We start from the raw sequence: 18,425 nt of genomic DNA, 5'->3' as shown, positions 1-18,425 counted from the left end.
TATATATACAGTATTTATTCAAATAAATGCCTCCCTCGGATATAAACGTCCTCTCCAGAGCCTAATTTGGAATAAATGCCTCCCTTTAGAATAAACACCTTTGGGCGTTATTGTTTCCTCGAATAATCTGCTAGTACTCTATTACTAGTGATAAAGTTTTGCTAAGAATATTTTTGTTGTTTATTTATTTCAATTATAATTATTGTCATCTCATTTTTATAACTATAAGTTAAATCGTTCTGCCTGGACCTATTTCAGTAATTTATTGTCAGAAGAAATACTTAAATAAAATTAATTAAAAATTATGATTGATTAAATCTATAATTTAATTATTATAGTAAAATATTATTTTGATTAATCAATATTTAAACATAAAGAATAGAATAAATAAATCGGCTAGGAATGATGATGAATCTACAGTATAGAAAGATACTGTTGTAAACATTGACGAATCAGTTCCATTAAGTAATCTATTTCAATATTATTTAACCATAATTTAAAAACATCACTTTACCACTTGTGTGTAGTAATTTATTCATAAAAGCTGATTAGGTTCCAGACTGTCATTTTTCACAAGTCAAAGTAATTTTTACTGAATTGTGATTTTTAAACACTATTTTTACATTAGATATCATGGAGCCGTGTCAAGGGAAGTTGCTGATTGCCTGCTGCAAGAGGCTGGGGAGGGGAGTTACCTTGTCCGTGAGAGTCAGCGAGCACCCGGAAGCTACACTTTAGGCCTAAGGTGAGAAGGGTAATATAATTTAATCTAGAAATACAAGGGAGTAGTGTTGCGATGTAGGCAGGAAAAAATTTCCTCCTATCTGTATGGAATTTAGTAACAGTACATTACATACTTTTTCTATAATAATTATTCAATTTTGTTCAAGAATTTATGTGTAACCGAGAAAAAATGACATATGTAATCTTTAAACTATTTGTAATTCTTGCATACTTGAAGTTGACAGTAATAATATATGTGGTTTTTAGCAAATGCGATATAAGTATAATAACTGATCAATGATTCTTCTGTTGAAATTATTTTCAAGAAAGACAGAATACTCCCCTTGTTATTTCTTAATTGTGTGAAATTGCCAGCATTTTTCTTGAGGATGGCACAATGGTGGTGGTGGGGATGGTGCCAAAATGTCTTGAAACATTTTAAGTACTGCATAGCCCAAAATTTTCCAGTTTTTCTAAGTGCCAGAGGATTATCCCTTAAATCTTCACGGGTAATTCCCTTAAGCCCAGCTAGTCTCTCAGAAATTATCAGACCCCACCTTGAGGCAAATCCTAGTGCTGTCGCTGTTTTCCAGTAACATGATAAACAGTAGAGGACTCATCATCAGAACATATATCCATTTTATCCATTTATTATGATACTTTGTTTATACAGTATTGGGTATAAATCATCATCGAGCTGACTGGTTGGAAGTGGTTTTTTTCTTATATTTTAACCATTCAGGAGTCCCTTTAAAATTAAAATCAAATTGTGGAAAATATTTCAATCCCAATTCAATGTATTTCCATCTGTACAGGTACGGTGGTATGACACGGAATTATAAGCTATTCTATGATGGCATGCACTACATAGCAGACAAGAGGTTCAACTCAATGAACGACTTGGTCGAGGATGGCCTAATCCACTTCTACATGGAAGACAAAGCAGCTGATTATATCAAGGACATGGATGCTGAACCCATCTATGATAAACATTCCAAGTACGCCACAGTAAGATTACCGCGACAAAGAAGTAGCGAGAAAGGACAGTTGAGCCATGTATTTGACAAAAATGGTCAGGATGGGATGAAACCAGAATACAACCAATCAGTTGTTAGTATCCAAAATAATATTTTAATAATTTTTTCCCCCTAAATAAACAAATGCTTATTTTAACAAAGATTTAGATAGCTTTATTATGCAAATGGGAATTTTGATATTGAAATTGCGTAAGATAACCATGATAAACATGTTGACAACTGAATAAACATCATTAATATAAAAGAATAAATATCAGTGATATTTAGCACATTAAAATAAATGCTCTCTAGATAATATTTATAACTTATGTTATTCGCAAATATTTGGCTAAGACCAAACATTTATACTTCTCCTGGATTCAGAGAGACAAACATAGCAGGCCCGTAACCAGGTTCGTGGGAAAGAGGTTTCCTACAGGCCAAGTTTAACAATAAAGGAAGTTATGATAAAATACTACTATAGTACTGGTAAAAAAATCCCCCCCCCCCCCCCGTATATAGGCACATTATGACTATATATAGGCATGTAACAGTTAGATGTGTATAAGAGACAGTATATATATACACCAGTGTATGTGGCCAGTGGCGTAACAACGCGACACAGGCCCGGGGAGGGGGAAAAAAATGTTTGGGCACCATGCACTTGCACCTTGATAGTGAAATATCCAACAATACCATAGCATGTGGTGTATTGTTATAATTGCCGTGAACATAAATGTGGAACATTTTTAGTGGGGAATTGGTATTTTGTGTAAAAGAAGTTTAGACGTGTGAGTCCACTTAAGACATTGTGTGAGTTATTTATGTGAGTTAAAACCGTGGCATTAAATTGATTTAATTTGCTGGTTTTGGGTATCTTCTATTGGACCGTAATGTCAAAGTTCTGTTAGAAGAGTGCTGTTTATTAATAGAAGGGTCCTCCAGGGCTTCGCCCGCCCCCCCTCCCCCACCAAGAACCCATAGGCGTTACGCCTCTGATTGTGGCATAGAATTCCAGAATTTAAATTTTAAATCCTGAAGTGCAAGTTATAGGACAGTGTACTGTGCTTTCCATTCTTTTTGTAATAAATTCTTCAATTTGATAATTATTTTACAGGTGGATGGATCTTGTATATCAACTCCAGATAGGATAATAGTGTCCATACCTCCAGAAGAAATCGTAGTGCAATACGAAAAAGCTCACAACTTTAAGGTATGATTTCTCCATAATTATACATTAGTTTTCATTCAAGTAATCTGTTTTGCAGCTTATATTTCTGTTGGGGCAAATGCAGGATTTGGTGGTAGGGGGGTGTGTGGAATTTTCAGAATTTGGACCTTAATTGCACTCTCATACTTTTACAATGTTACCGGTACTATATTTTTAGTGATAAAAATAATATATCAACAATACAATACAACAATTATTTTTCTTAATACAAATTAAGGGGTTGCAATAGCACCATTGCACCCCTCCATCTGCCCCAGTTCTGTATATTGGATTGGATTAGATTGGATTGTTTTGGTGAAACACACCAAGAATAATTCCAAAGACCAAGACTATTGGGGTACCCCTGGTAGTGGACAGGGCATTACACCAGGGGAAAACCTCCTGCTCTTTTCTGAAGTTGCACATGGACCATTTTGCACTTGTGAGCAATTGCTTAATTTTCTCATCTGAAAAACAGTACACTTCCGCTAAAAACACAAAGCCAGTAATGGAATTGAACTGGGGAATAAAGGGCCTGGAACAAAGTTAATAATTATTGCAGGATGAGGTTGCCATTTGGAGGCTAGACTTATGTCTTATTCATGTGAACAGAATGAATTGAAAATGATTTCAATATATAATAATAACATTAAATTTAATTCTTCATTGTTTTCAGGTGCATACATTTGGGCTACATTGGTGTGAATATTGTGGTAACTTTATGTGGGGCCTCATTGCTCAAGGGGTCAAGTGTACAGGTAAGTTGGAAAAACAAAACAAGTAGAATTTCTGTTTTCTGATTTTCTTATGTTTTGTTGTCTAATATAACAGGAAATGTTTGACTAGACCTTGCCTGATGATCATACCCAGCTTCAAACTTATCTGATCAAACAATTTATGTGTATTTTCATACAGTATTGGTTAAGACCTGTCCCGACTATCAAATTTTATATGACAAAAACATGCCTAAGTATGGTCATGACATCACATCATTACCATATATAGGCACATTATGACTATATATAGGCATGTAACAGTTTTTGGTCAAAGAAAATTAATAACCCGGACGTAACTTAATCTGACAGTGCTCTGCTGAGAGCAGCATAACAAAATTTCGTCGACACTATCAAATTTTATTTGACAAAAAAACTGCTATATGCCCATATATAGTATTAATGTGCCTATATATGGTCATGATGTGATGTCATCATGACCATATTTAGGTATGTCACATGTTTTTGTCAAATGAAATTTCATAATCTAGACAGTGCCTTAGTCGTTTGAACTTCTGGTAGCCACTCTTTTTGTTCTGAACTCTGGAGTTCTTCGGTTGTTGATTCAATACCATCCACTGATTTTTTTTGTTTCATCTGAAAGGCTGTTTAAATAACGCACCATCTTTCAGAGAAACGTTCAAGCTGTTCTTTCTGCATAACATCTGTTATATTCACTATGTAATTTCTCACATGAGGGCGCTGTTCAGGGCCGTACCATATACGTATCATGTATTTTTGTTCAATTTCAAGTGCTTGTCTTTTTTCAGATTGTGGTTTGAGTGTGCATAAGCAATGTTGTAAGCAGATTCCGCAAGATTGCATGCCAGATAAGCGTCTCATCAAGAGGGTTTATGGGATTGATCTGACCACATTGGTCAAGGCTCACAACACAACACGTCCAATGGTCGTAGACATGTGCATCAAAGAGATTGAGGAAAGAGGTGAGGGAACAAAACATTGGCCTGACAACCAAATCATTTAAATGTATATGTAAACCAAAGTTTTAAATGTATGGGAGTAATAATACACAAATATTTACTGGGTTGAGGGGCATGTTTCAAATTATAGCTCGAGATGATCTGGAAGCTGTACTATGAGTCTAAGTCAAGGGACATACAGCCTCAGATCACCAAGGGCTATAATTTGAACTACAACCTAATTAAAATCCCAGTAAATGTATGTTTTATATACCACTACATAAATTGTAGGCATATTGACCAGCTAGGAGGGCATGGCTGGAACTATTGGTCGGCTTTTAACCAATCAAATGCCTGGCATCTATGTAGTTGGTATATAATTTTGAAACATTAATCAGTACTTTTACTTAAGAAAAATATATTTAGTTATTGTTTATTATTAATATTACTTATTATTATTATTTAGAATAGTTCTGCTCTGATTTGCTTTTCCTACCACACAATACAATCTCAACTTTTCAATCTACAATCACATTAACAATCACAGAGCCTCCTCAACTTCAGTTTAATGGAAAAAGACAAATATTCAAGAATGCCCTCTATATTTAGGACTGTTTTATGTTCAGTAATATAGTAGTAACCCAGTTTGAAATAGTACTATTTATTTCCAAGTTCCAAAACTGCAACTTATATTTAAGTGCAGCCTCTAAATTTAGGAGTGTTTCATGTTCAATTCTACAGAACGTTATATAATTTTTTTAAAGCGTCATTCATGTGTGTACAACAAACTATATTCAATAGCACCCTCTAGGGGTAGGATAGTCATCTATAATGTTAGTAGCCAGAGACAATTATGCAATTGTATAGTTGTGTCAGTAACCAAGAAAAAACAGAAAAGAATATTTTGATATTGTTCTATGATTATACATCAACTTCTATTTAAGAGCACCCTCTAACTTCAGGAGTGAATGTATCTCAGAACAAAAGCAAAACAAATATCTACTTACAGTGTCCCATAATTTAATTTCTTCAATTTGGAGATAAAATTTTTTCTGGATTCTGATTCTAATTTAATAGGTATTAACATATTATTTTATACCTGCTTTAAAATATAAACATTATTATGTTCTTTTGGGTGAAGAACAGCAGAAAGAATTTATCAATTGTATATTTTTTAGTTTATTATTGCAATAAATACAGAAAAAGAAAAAATTTACTTCACGTCCTCCATCACATCAAATTTGGAGATATTGGTTGAGCCCTTGAGAACTAGTAGCAACCACAGTACATTTCACCCACATGAAATAGAAACAAACATTTTCCCTTTGAATGGGGCTAGAAATAATCAATAGACCAGGATTTCATGAATGGAATAAATATTAAGAGCACCAGGTGTTTTCTACACAAAACCTTTCATTTTTATTAATAGAAGATTACATTAATTTTCATCCATGCGCATTAAATTATGGTTATTGAATATAATGTATAAATAATTCTAAAAATAGAATTTTTTTCCCGAGCCAGAAATTTGCCAGTACAGTGCTAAAAGGTCAATTGCAACCTCTTCATTTTATGGTTTGCTGATTACTCACCTGCCCCATGATCATTTGATGAGTAATCATGTAATCAGAGGTTATCGGAGGTCATTTGGTGGTATATATACTTTCTGAGGGTTGTAGCTGTAGAAAACTAATAGGGAATGGTAGACATTTTTAGGGTGGGTGGGCGATTACATTGTTGGTAAACTCTAAATAATATGAATAGATTTTAAGGGTGGTTAAGGGGCTAATAAATCTGGGTGTAGGGCCACGATATTAGCTTTAGATTTGGTGGAAATCTTCAAGGCTGGGAGACCCTGGCCTCCATAACTCCATCCCTGCATTCTAAGTACGTATATGCAAGGATGTAGGATGTATGTGGTCTGACCACTCTGGTTTTAGGAATTTGTTCTGCCTTAATATACACATTATTCAATTCATTTGGATTTATTGGTCAGTAAATACCTGTACATATTATTGACTTCACCTTTCTTAAAGCAAATAATAACAACAGTCAGACTTACTTGCAAATACTTAGTTCAAAACTGATTTTACTTACAAAGCATTGTCTAAAATCTCTTAATTGATGTACAAGTAAAATATTGTTAAAAAGGCAAATGCAAGTATGCATGAATTACTCTAATGTATAACAACCACCAAATAAACTAAATGAAAAAAATACTTTCACTTTTCTTTTCTGTTCATCTTACTAAATGTTAGTATTTGTGTGTTAATTAACTTTGTATCTGTACCAAGATCAAAGAAATCTTTACAGCATTATTGAGGTTAGTAACAATTATATTATAATTATGGTGTTTAATTTGTTTTTTTTATTTTTTTTTATTTATAAGGTCTGGACATGGAAGGTATATACAGAGTGCCAGGCATGTTGGATGATGTGGACTATATTCAACATTCATTTGATAATGGTCAGTTCTCATCAGAGTTTTTGGCTCTAGTTACTATGTAATTTATAAGTAGATTATTAAAAATCTAATTACTACTAGTGTATTTAATTTGTAAGCGAATTATGCATAATCATCATCGTAAATATTCATAAATATTGTGGAGTTCAATACCTTTGGTGGTTAAGATGCTTGCCCTCTAATCCCATGGTCCTGGGTTCAATTCCTGTCAGTGTTGCAGGATTTTTTCTCACGACCAAAATAACTTCACTCCCAAACCTCATATTGTGATTTAGTTTGTGTAAAGCATCGCATGTGTTCATGTGTGTATGTGTGTGTTGTGTAAGAGATGGTCACCTTTATGTAGGACAATGATATATTCACTGTTGACCATCCTTGGTGCATGCTTAAATAGATATATGAAAATATATAAAATAAATTGAAATCTCTATTCTCATAAATATAGGCTGTTAATGAATGTACAACATTGTTTTCTCTCACATGAAAATCTCATACATATGTAATACATTAAAATGGTAAATATTTTTAGAAAAAATTATGTTGTCCTCTAAAAAATGACAAAATATCATTTTATTTTTTTGTAATTTTGAAACAGCCTTCCTTATGTTATATTGACCGCACTGTTTTGAGAGTCTACACTAGATTTTAACATCCGAACCCCCACCTATCAACTTCACATGCATACTATATCAATCCAGCCCGTTACATGATTTTTAATAATTCTTCCATATTGTAAGAAATATTAATATTTATGTGAATTGTTTTCAAGATGGAGATGGCAAGAAAGATGAATCATATTTTTTGCAAGAATAATATTAACATTCTGAGCTGTCGATCATGCCACAGGCAATGATTGATGCCTCAACCATGCTAGAATGCACTGTCTCGTAAAACTCAAAAGCATAATATTTAAAGTGAAAACTAGATTTATGATAATCTTGTAGAACTACTATAACAGAAAATTAAATCCATGAATCAGCAACTCTATAAAAGGATTAATCAGTTTAAACTTGATTTATAATGCCCATTATTGTTTTGCAAATTTTATACTCTGGTGTTATGGAACATATTTCAGAGCTTTTTACAGTGTTTAACAACAAACAAAGTTCCAGCAAAGACAGCAAGAATTTTTAAACACAGAAAAATGAGGGGCAAGAATAGCCTGGTATAGCAAAATTTTTAATTCAAAAATTTTATGTAATTTGCAAGTCCTTGCATACAAAATTCACAGGTTGTTATTATTTCTAATTTACCACAAGCTTTGGTGGAGAACAAATCAGTCATGCGGTTCAAAAGCAGTTTGAGGTTATCATACCTTTAACTTCCGTTTTAAAAAGCACAAGTTGTTGTTTTCCTGCCAAAAAACTTTTTTGAGAATGGTTTTTATAACATAAACTGCATGATATTTTTGAATTGGTAGATAACGAAAATGCAAAGATTGGTCCACATGATGTCCCCGACATCAATGCTCTAGCAGGCGCCCTCAAGCTATTTCTACGGCAACTTCCAATCCCACTTATACCTTTTGAACTCTATGAGAAGTTCATGAATGCTGCAAGTAAGTAAAATTTACATCCCTTTGAAAATATAAATGTTATAAGAATTATTATTATATTATTGCTGTACTAGTTATTTTAGTTGTAAGTGTTGTTGCTGTTGATATTGTAGATGTTGTTATTGCTGCTGCTTCTGATGTTGATGCTACTGTTGTTGTTGCTGTTGTTGCTACATCAGCTCTTGTTGCATCTGCTACTGTTTCCACTGTTGCTCTTGTTGCTACATCAGCTCTTGTTGCATCTGCTGTTTCCACTGTTGCAGCTGTTGCTACATCAGCTCTTGTTGCATCTGCTGTTGTTTCCACTGTTACTGTTGTTGCTACATCAACTCTTGTTGTTGCATCTGCTGCTGTTTGCACTGTTGCTGTTGTTGCTACACAGCTCTTATTGTTGTTGCTACATCAGCACTTGTTGTTGTTGCTGTTTTTGCTATTGTTATGATCATAGTTGTTATTTGTTGTAATTATTTATCTAATTGTTATTATTAGTATTACAATATTTTCTTTGTTAATGTTATTACTATTATTTTAATATTGTATCATCATCATCAGCTGTTCAAGCCACTATATTTCCAATTAGCATGAACTGAATATAAATTCTTATTTTATTGTAACTATGATGAAATTAGCATCCAAAATGTTGACAAGGTCAAAACATAATAACATCCACGCAAGGTTGATTAATTATGTCCTATCATTTGGAAACTGTTATTCCTTCATGGTCATATGCATACTTTCTCATTGTTATTGCATAAGAAGTCACAACCTATCAAAAATAAGTACCGTTGTTGCCATGCATTGATTTGTGTTTGTGGTTTAGTAGTACTTAATTGGTGCACACCTTGAGTAATAGAGAGCTTTCAATTGCACGACGACGGTAGGACGTAGAACGTAATGACGTCACTAAAAGTCATCTGTGCATGCGAGAACGTTCATGTCACCTCGTTCAGTAGATTCTGGAATACAATTTGGCCAAGTCTACGTATGCAGAGAACGTAGGACACCAGGTAGGACGGTCATGCCTGAGTGATTCCGTTGCGTCGTCGCACAAATCGAAAGCTCTCTAATTGCATCACATTGTAAGACGACGACAGATCAGAATTTCTCTCCTCTTTGTTGAAATTTTCTACTTTTTAAAAATTTAAATGCAAAATAAATACATTTTTAGAGGATTTACTAATAAAAAAATGCTGGCATCAATTGTTTTTTTCTGAGAAAAACGATTAATTTTAAGTCTTATTGGGCTATATACATTATTCTATTCAAAGTAACTTGCAAAAAATTACATGTGGTTGACAGGTTGATTGATAGATTGATTATTTGTTATTTGGCAATTTTTTGTATATTACAGATAGACATATACATCATTTTCATAACTTTTTATATCTTTTATAAAATATGTTGGACTATAGATTAATAATATAATTGCTCATTAAATAAGATCAAATACAATAAGTTATAAATTTGCAGACATATCTTGGTACTGCATATTTATTGATTAATCACATATTAATAAAATACTGTTTATCGAAACAAATGCGATATTAATACACAGACTATTATTGAAATGTTTAAGTTGACAAGACAAAGAATATATTACCAGTTTCATTTATGTGTCTATTAATTTATTTGGAAAATATTCTATTGTTCTACATTCAATTGAAAGATAATAACTTATATAATAATTATATTTAATTAGTAACTTTATGTGACAAAATAACAAGGATATACCCGTATATGGGTGTGATATGACATCATCATGCCTATATATGGATAAATCATAGAATATTTGTCACATATAAAAACTTGATACAGTCTGGACAAAGCATTAAATATGTGCAGAGGTATGCATAAAGGATGAAAATAGACAGTAGTTGATACAATGCCATAACAAGTTTATTACGTATATAGAAAATATATATGAACAACATACCAGCAGTATACTCCTATGCCTGCAGATGTTCTATTTATGTATATGATCATGTCCATATATGGGTATATCACAGAATTTTTGCCACATAAATCTTAATAGTCTGGACAAAACATTAAGATATGTGCAGAGGTATGCATGAAGGACGAAAATAGACAACAATTGATACAATGCCATAAAATTGTTTTTATGTATATAGAAAGTTTATACAGACAACATACCTGCAGTGTACTCCTACGCCTGCAGATGTTCTATTTATGTTTGAAGGTCGGATAAGTCATCAGTTCGATTGCTTTGTATCTGTGTTCATTGAATTTTTACAGCTTCTGTTCAACTTCATTTAAAAATCTTGCTAGTTGTGTTGTGTATATTTTGAATTTTTATGCGCATCATTGCAAGCCCCTGTAAAGCTTATTTATAACCTTTTTTGCTACAAAAGTTCGTAAACTAATTACCAGCCAATTTCTATTTTACCAGGGAACAGTTAAATTAGTTTAATGGTCCATGTTAAATGTTTCCTGATTTTACATTATTAAAAAGAATTTTAAATATTTAGGTCTACTTTTAATATTTTAGCTCAATTTAAAGAGCTAATAAAGACATACATTTATATTCCTATTTTTGCCTCATATTGACTATTTATAGTTTCTTGAGTAACAGCAACTCATTGTTAAATGAGTTATTACTAGATGTGTGTACTGTGCAAATCTGTTCTTTCTTTAAAAATTAAATAAATTAAATTAAAATTGAATTTTCTTTTTTTGATTATTCAAGGAGCAGAGTGATCTGACTCCAATTAAAACCCAATGTTGACTGAGTTCATGGCCAAACACTCAGCCAAACATTTCAAATTCATATGATATTGTGCATTGTGTATTAAAGTGCAGGATAATTTTAACTTTATTAAATAACCACAATTAATGTGGTTATTTTTTAACATGAGTATAAACCAAATTTGATGATTACATTTACTCACTCCCAAAGCAGTAATAAAAATGAAAAAAAAAAATGAACAAAGATAATATAAATGACAATCAGTTATAAATAGCAGTTTCACTGCTGACACATTGTTTGCAATAATGGTAATATTTTGTATAATGTAACTTGCTGACTATACTCATATGATATTTTTGTTTAACTCTTTGTCCCAGCTCTGTATATAAGTCAGGCGAATTTTAAGACTCAATTGTGAAAGCGTGGGGCTGAATAATTCATGAAATGATGGTATTACAGATAAAAGGAATCAATATTTTGCGTGGATATTATACAGTGTTAATTGCTTTTAGAAGCTGTAAACTGTTGAATATGCAGCTTTAGCTGTGTTTTTATACTGCAATATCTTTTAGGTTGCAACTGAAATAAAATATGTAGTTTTTAGTTATAACGTATTTTGTTTGTTTATATAATTTGTTTTTATAAATTTTTCGAGAATTAGAAGAATTTTGTCTATTATTAAATAGAAAATATTATTTTGTTTATCTAATTGTAATTATCAATAATAATTTTTTTCATTTATGGGAATTTATTGTTTATTATCTGTCATAATATGATATAATTTCAATTTATTGTTACTTTTTGAAAGTAACAATAGATTGAAATTAGTAACAATTTTAAATTACATTTTGGCTCCCACACACAAATTAAATATGGTATTTTATTTTTGTGTTGTGTATGATAATAATTATTATTGTTGTTATTTATATTTTTTCTAATTTCTTTTATTGCAGTTATTATTGTTATTATTATTGTTTACTGTTTGTTTATTTATTAAGTTTTGTTTCAGTAGAGCAGCCCTCTCAGTGAAAACTTCAAAGAGGCCCTACAGCACATTAAAACATTACAATAATAGAACTTAACTACTCTTAACTAAAAGACTATTCCTTTTGATTGGCCATCCCTAAAGTTTTTTTTTTTTAATTTTTGTATGAACTGGGATTCCTCAGTTATAAGCCCACCATAAAAATTTTCCCAATTCATGTTGAAAGATGGTGAGCTTATACCAGAGAAAGTATGGTATATACAGTATATTTTTTGTGCTGTGTTTGTTTTTGTAATGGTTTGAGGGACAATATTAGGACTTCTCTCTTCAAATATGATTAATTATAATTAGAACATATACATAAAAATAGGGTTGCATAAGAAATATGAATTGAATTAAATATTCAAGAAGTTTAATGTAAAACATACAGAAATTTGTCATGCTAAATGTATTATTAATAAATATAATATTTTTTTTTTCTAAAGGAATAACTGATGAGCATGAAAGGTTTGACAGTATTTACAATGCTACAAAGGAGTTACACAGCATAAAGCTGGCGCACTACCAGACCCTTAAGTGTGTTACGGAGCACCTCCGCAGGTATGCCTAGTACTTTTAAATTAGCCTCTTAATGCGTTCCTCTCAATGGACCTCTGCTAAGCCCTACCTTATTGATGTTATTGCTGAGGTCCCACAAAAGGATAGTGTTAAAACATATGCAAACATGTGTGTTCATCGGACAACATGTGTGCTTGTTAGATATGCACATAATATGTGCATATCTAACAAGAATATTATTCCTGTTCTTGATTGGTCAGTTGTTAAGTTTGATTGACATTCTGAAATGGTCCGTTACCTGCGTAGGCATTTCTCTGTATCTAAGGCAAATATGTGCACTTCCCACATCTGTGTGGAAGTGCATGCACCTTCCACATACATTGTGCACTTTCCTACACAAGTAAAAAGTACTTCTATTCACAAAATAAATATACCAGCTGCTAACATACAAAATATGGCAATCACCAAATCCATTCAGAATACATTTTTTTTACGATCTATGCACTGACTTAGTTAGAACCATAAAGATATTAAGAACCATAAGGTTTTCTTTCAACTGGGAGTAAATAACCATTGGTCGGCAGGAGGACAGTAGTATTTCCTGCAGTAGTTTATTGTTTTGTTTGGTTATATATTTCATGTTTTTTATTTTGTGAATGTTTAGAGCAATTGTATTGCACTGTAATTATTTCAAAGAGGGCATTAAAACTGATTTTAATTTTAGTGAAAGTGAAACAGGTAGCAGCTTTAGAGAATCAGGGGGAAGTGTCAACAATGTGTACATTCCCTCCCCTCCCCCCTCCCATTTTATACAGGTGAAATAGCCAATGGTTGTTTTCAAATTTGCTGCCAGAAAATAATGGAGTAATCCATGCTTTAATACTGTCAAAAATCAGATTGTTATGATATTCATACTCATTTGCAGATTGATGGTGACATCGATGACATTCACATTTCAATGTATTATCTTTCTAATTGGGTTTTATTTATTAGACAAAATAAAATCTAATCCAATCTAATCTGTGACTTGTACCTTGCATTAAGTTTGCAATGTACAAAGGCAAGAGAGTGCTCAGAAAATGAAAAAAAAAGTAGGCCTTCTAAGTCGATAATATATGATATTTAATCACCCCTTATTTGGAAGAAGATACCTTCTCCAAATTCTCCCTCTCCCACTGTTTGTCTGATACTTTCATCTTTATCATCTAGGCCAACACTACAGTTCCCTCCCCTCTTGCATATGTCTTGATCCGCCCCAGGCAAATACTAGCCTTTAAACTCATGCATGCTTTTAATTGCACTTACCTACAGTATATCAATATGTGTAGGTCTGCTTTCCACGTACTTATACATGTAAATACAATTTTTACGCATTTGTGTAAGTTTGTGTACTTTATACGTGTAAGCGAATATACATGCTAAGTATAGCAAAGGTACCTGCACTTTCTGTATCACCTTTAATAGAAGCATGGGAATCATATCATTAATGATACATACAACATTTAGCATTGTTTAGGATCATTAAGTATATTTGGTCAAACTCATTTTCTAGCGTTTAATGTCATATTGCTAGGCTGCGAATTACATTAAATCACTCCAGTAGAGCAGATTGTTATGACAGCAGAGTAATTGAAATAGATTAATAATATTTGCTCCAAGCTATCATTGGTAATTGATAATTAAAACACAATTTATGCTAAAAATATTCATATTTTGATTGAGTGATGCATTGATAAGGTGAACGTAGTTGTTATTCCGATAATAATCTTTTACCTGAAGGTTACGTATGTTATAAGCATATTCCGATTAAAATATCCTTCATACTGAATCAGTAGTTTTTTAAATATTGTAATAAATCTACTATAGGACAACCAAAACATGAGGGTGTAGAATTTACAAAGAATTTTTTTTTATTATTTGTGGAAAAGACAAGCCAAATCAATCACTCATCGCAAATCCTGTTTCAGAAATAATGGCCGAACAATGATGGAATGTCAAAATTTTTAAAACCTATTTTATTGCACTAAACAAGCCTATCTATTCATCATGCTATGTAGTTATTTTCCCCGTTTTCAATGTTAAAAAAACAATTTTTAATGATTTGGTGACAATTTCTGCCTGAGAAATGCCCAAAATCGTAAACTTTGAAGGCTGATTTCTCAATATTTGTTCTTTAAACAGCTGTTAGTTTAACTCATAAACATACAGCTTGTCAGATTTAAATGATTCTTTTATCATTTTATAGCTCACATTTTACTGTTTAACCCTGTATTAATAAATAAAAATCAATTTAAGCAAGGAGCGACTGGTTTGGCTTGTCTTTGCCACATTTTAAATTTATTTCATCCAAGAGCATAAACATACATACAATGCTCTACATAGACAGTCTCATGACAAGGCTTAAGTCCTCTTCGAACTGTCAAAAATGTTTTCACAAAAACGTGTGACATGACTAAAATATGGTTCTGATGACATCTTGTGAGGAGTATTATTTAGCTTAGTTGGGGTTTGAGGGCAGTGTTAGTGTTTGTTGCGATAGGGGTATCACTTGGTTAGGATGAGGGAAGGTATAAAACTTATCTCAGTTGGAGTGGGGAAGCAGGACTTCACTATACTAAGGAGTTGAGAGTTAAGTTAAATGTGCGTTTAATGTTGTCTCTTATATTTTGTTATTGTTTTGTTATTGTTCTTCACAGAGTAAGTCATCACCAGGAGAAAAACAAGATGAGTGTTGAGAACATAGCAATTGTGTTTGGACCAACGATATTCCGCTCCCCTGACGACCAGTCCCTCAACAACCTCATACTTCTTCAGTACCAGAAAAAAGTTGTGGAATTATTCCTGGAAGATCATGATAAAATTTTTGATAAGTAAAACCAATGGATTATTGTCCACTTTGGTTTTAAAAGTGCGCAATCAAGATGTAACAGAGAGACTGTTAAATGCAATTTATCATCAGTTATCATTGACTGACATATAATTCTGATCAATTGAAGAGTAATAATGTATATTGTTTTTGTTTAATAATAATATCATGCAAATAATCCATCCCCCACACAGTACTGCTGTACTGATTGACTTATTGGTATATCAATTTTGGTTAATCAGTGCTTAGTAACATATTGATTTTTTTTATTGCGCAATCAAGATGTAACAGAGAGACTGTTAAATGCAATTTATCATCAGTTATCATTGACTGACATATAATTCTGATCAATTGAAGAGTAATAATGTATATTGTTTTTGTTTAATAATAATATCATGCAAATAATCCATCCCCCACACAGTACTGCTGTACTGATTGACTTATTGGTATATCAATTTTGGTTAATCAGTGCTTAGTAACATATTGATTTTTTTTATTGGTTTATTGCTCTCATTACATCAAGATACAATATAAAATACAAAAACACAAAATAACAATAAGAGCAAGATAGGATGACCCTATAAGCTCGAACGCTTGTTTTCATATTGGTCCTCGATTGATAGGTTGATATGTTTTGACTGGTATTGATATTGGATTGCTTATTGATATAGATTCATCAATATATTTATTTTTTTATTTATTTCAATCATATTTAATGAGGGTGAAACTGCTGATCATTTTAGACCCTCAGTATTGATTGGTAGATATTGATTAATTGGTGTTGATTAATTGCTGTCTCTTATACACATCTAGATGTGTATAAGAGACAGCTTTATTAAATAACCACAATTAATGTGGTTATTTTTTAACATGAGTATAAACCAAATTTGATGATTACATTTACTCACTCCCAAAGCAGTAATAAAAATGAAAAAAAAAAATGAACAAAGATAATATAAATGACAATCAGTTATAAATAGCAGTTTCACTGCTGACACATTGTTTGCAATAATGGTAATATTTTGTATAATGTAACTTGCTGACTATACTCATATGATATTTTTGTTTAACTCTTTGTCCCAGCTCTGTATATAAGTCAGGCGAATTTTAAGACTCAATTGTGAAAGCGTGGGGCTGAATAATTCATGAAATGATGGTATTACAGATAAAAGGAATCAATATTTTGCGTGGATATTATACAGTGTTAATTGCTTTTAGAAGCTGTAAACTGTTGAATATGCAGCTTTAGCTGTGTTTTTATACTGCAATATCTTTTAGGTTGCAACTGAAATAAAATATGTAGTTTTTAGTTATAACGTATTTTGTTTGTTTATATAATTTGTTTTTATAAATTTTGAGAATTAGAAGAATTTTGTCTATTATTAAATAGAAAATATTATTTTGTTTATCTAATTGTAATTATCAATAATAATTTTTTAATCGGCGACGGCGATCATCTTGTGTGAAATATATCTACTTATTTTGACCTTCCAGTTAGCGTCCGTCTCAGAGTGTGATAATGTTGTTATTCAATACGAGTACTAATTGCAGGTATGCAAGTCAAGTGTACTCTTTTAATTTATGCAAGATTGAAATCTTATTACGGTGTGTGCTTCTCCATGTACAGTCAGAATAAGCGAATTTTGTTATATGTACGTTTTATTGTTGCTGTCATCTCTTTATCGCTATTAATGTTATTATTATTATTATTATTATTATTGTTTATAAGTATCTGTAAGCTGAAACATGATTAATAACAAAGCTTATTATTTTACTGTAATATATATTAGATTGTTATAAATTACGTAATGTTATTAGTTAAGTACATTATTTTTGAGGCTAATGAGTGTTTTGGTGGAAAGTGTGAGTGAGTGGAAAGGTAGGTGGACGAACGGGGTGGGGGTTTTTATGTTCTATCTGAACATTTAAATCCTTTTATTTGTATGCATTTCAGAATGGTTTGTTTTAGTTTATTCATTTGTCCAAAGGACACGATGGAAAGTCGGATTGTGGAGGGTGAAGCTTAAGCAACTAAAAAGCGGACAAATCATCTTCCCCAATGATTTGATACAGATTAAAGCAAAAAAAAACAAAAAAAAACAACAATTTCTAGATGGAATGATGTCCGAATCTAATACTAAATTCCTTGGTAAAAAAGTCTTCCTATAGGCTTTCTAATGTGATATGTTCTTTGACTTCTTTGAACTTGGGCAACAAATATTTCTCTGGTGTAGTGTTGTATGATAAAATATTACGGTACATACAGTAACTGATTTTTTAGAAATCATTTTAGCCCTGTTGGAATAGATAATTTATTTATGTACATATCTAAACTTTATAATTCGATTTTAAAGAAATTTATATCTATTTTGTTTGTTTATGAATTTGTTGAGATGAGAAGCTAGAGAACTATGCAAACTAGTAATTCTCTTCTTGCACATGCGCATTAAACCTCGTTAAATTGATTAAATATTTAGGTAATCATTACTAGAAGTTTCATAGAGGTTGTTTTCGTAGAATGAGTTGTTTTTATTTCGTACCATTAGAAGTTGCAGTTGTAATCCAAAGTTTATACGTACTTTTTGTTTAATCAGTTACAATAAGAGTTGTATAGACCTTGTGATCTGTAATTCATTATCCGACCAAAATCA

At 31.9% G+C, this 18,425-nt stretch overlaps 1 protein-coding gene across 2 annotated transcripts in view; it reads left to right on the top strand.

Moving 5' to 3' along the window:
• LOC117112761 (N-chimaerin-like) overlaps window positions 1-16,027 on the top strand; it is a 35,836-nt gene extending 19,809 nt beyond the window's left edge. For both annotated transcript variants that reach the window (XM_033255921.1, XM_033255920.1), the window contains 9 exons: window positions 629-745; window positions 1,539-1,833; window positions 2,857-2,952; window positions 3,626-3,707; window positions 4,493-4,666; window positions 7,032-7,109; window positions 8,527-8,664; window positions 12,836-12,950; window positions 15,605-16,027. In XM_033255921.1, the coding sequence (XP_033111812.1) occupies window positions 629-745; window positions 1,539-1,833; window positions 2,857-2,952; window positions 3,626-3,707; window positions 4,493-4,666; window positions 7,032-7,109; window positions 8,527-8,664; window positions 12,836-12,950; window positions 15,605-15,782 (1,273 nt within the window). In that variant the 3' untranslated portion in view covers window positions 15,783-16,027. The remainder of the gene's footprint in view (window positions 1-628; window positions 746-1,538; window positions 1,834-2,856; window positions 2,953-3,625; window positions 3,708-4,492; window positions 4,667-7,031; window positions 7,110-8,526; window positions 8,665-12,835; window positions 12,951-15,604) is intronic.
• Window positions 16,028-18,425: the final 2,398 nt, after the last annotated feature.

This window comes from Anneissia japonica, unplaced genomic scaffold, assembly GCF_011630105.1.
Source record: "Anneissia japonica isolate Jap-2015-1 unplaced genomic scaffold, ASM1163010v1 scaffold287809_len330493_cov202, whole genome shotgun sequence".
NCBI classification, from domain to species: domain Eukaryota; kingdom Metazoa; phylum Echinodermata; class Crinoidea; order Comatulida; family Comatulidae; genus Anneissia; species Anneissia japonica.
This window is presented reverse-complemented; position numbering and strand designations above follow the sequence as displayed.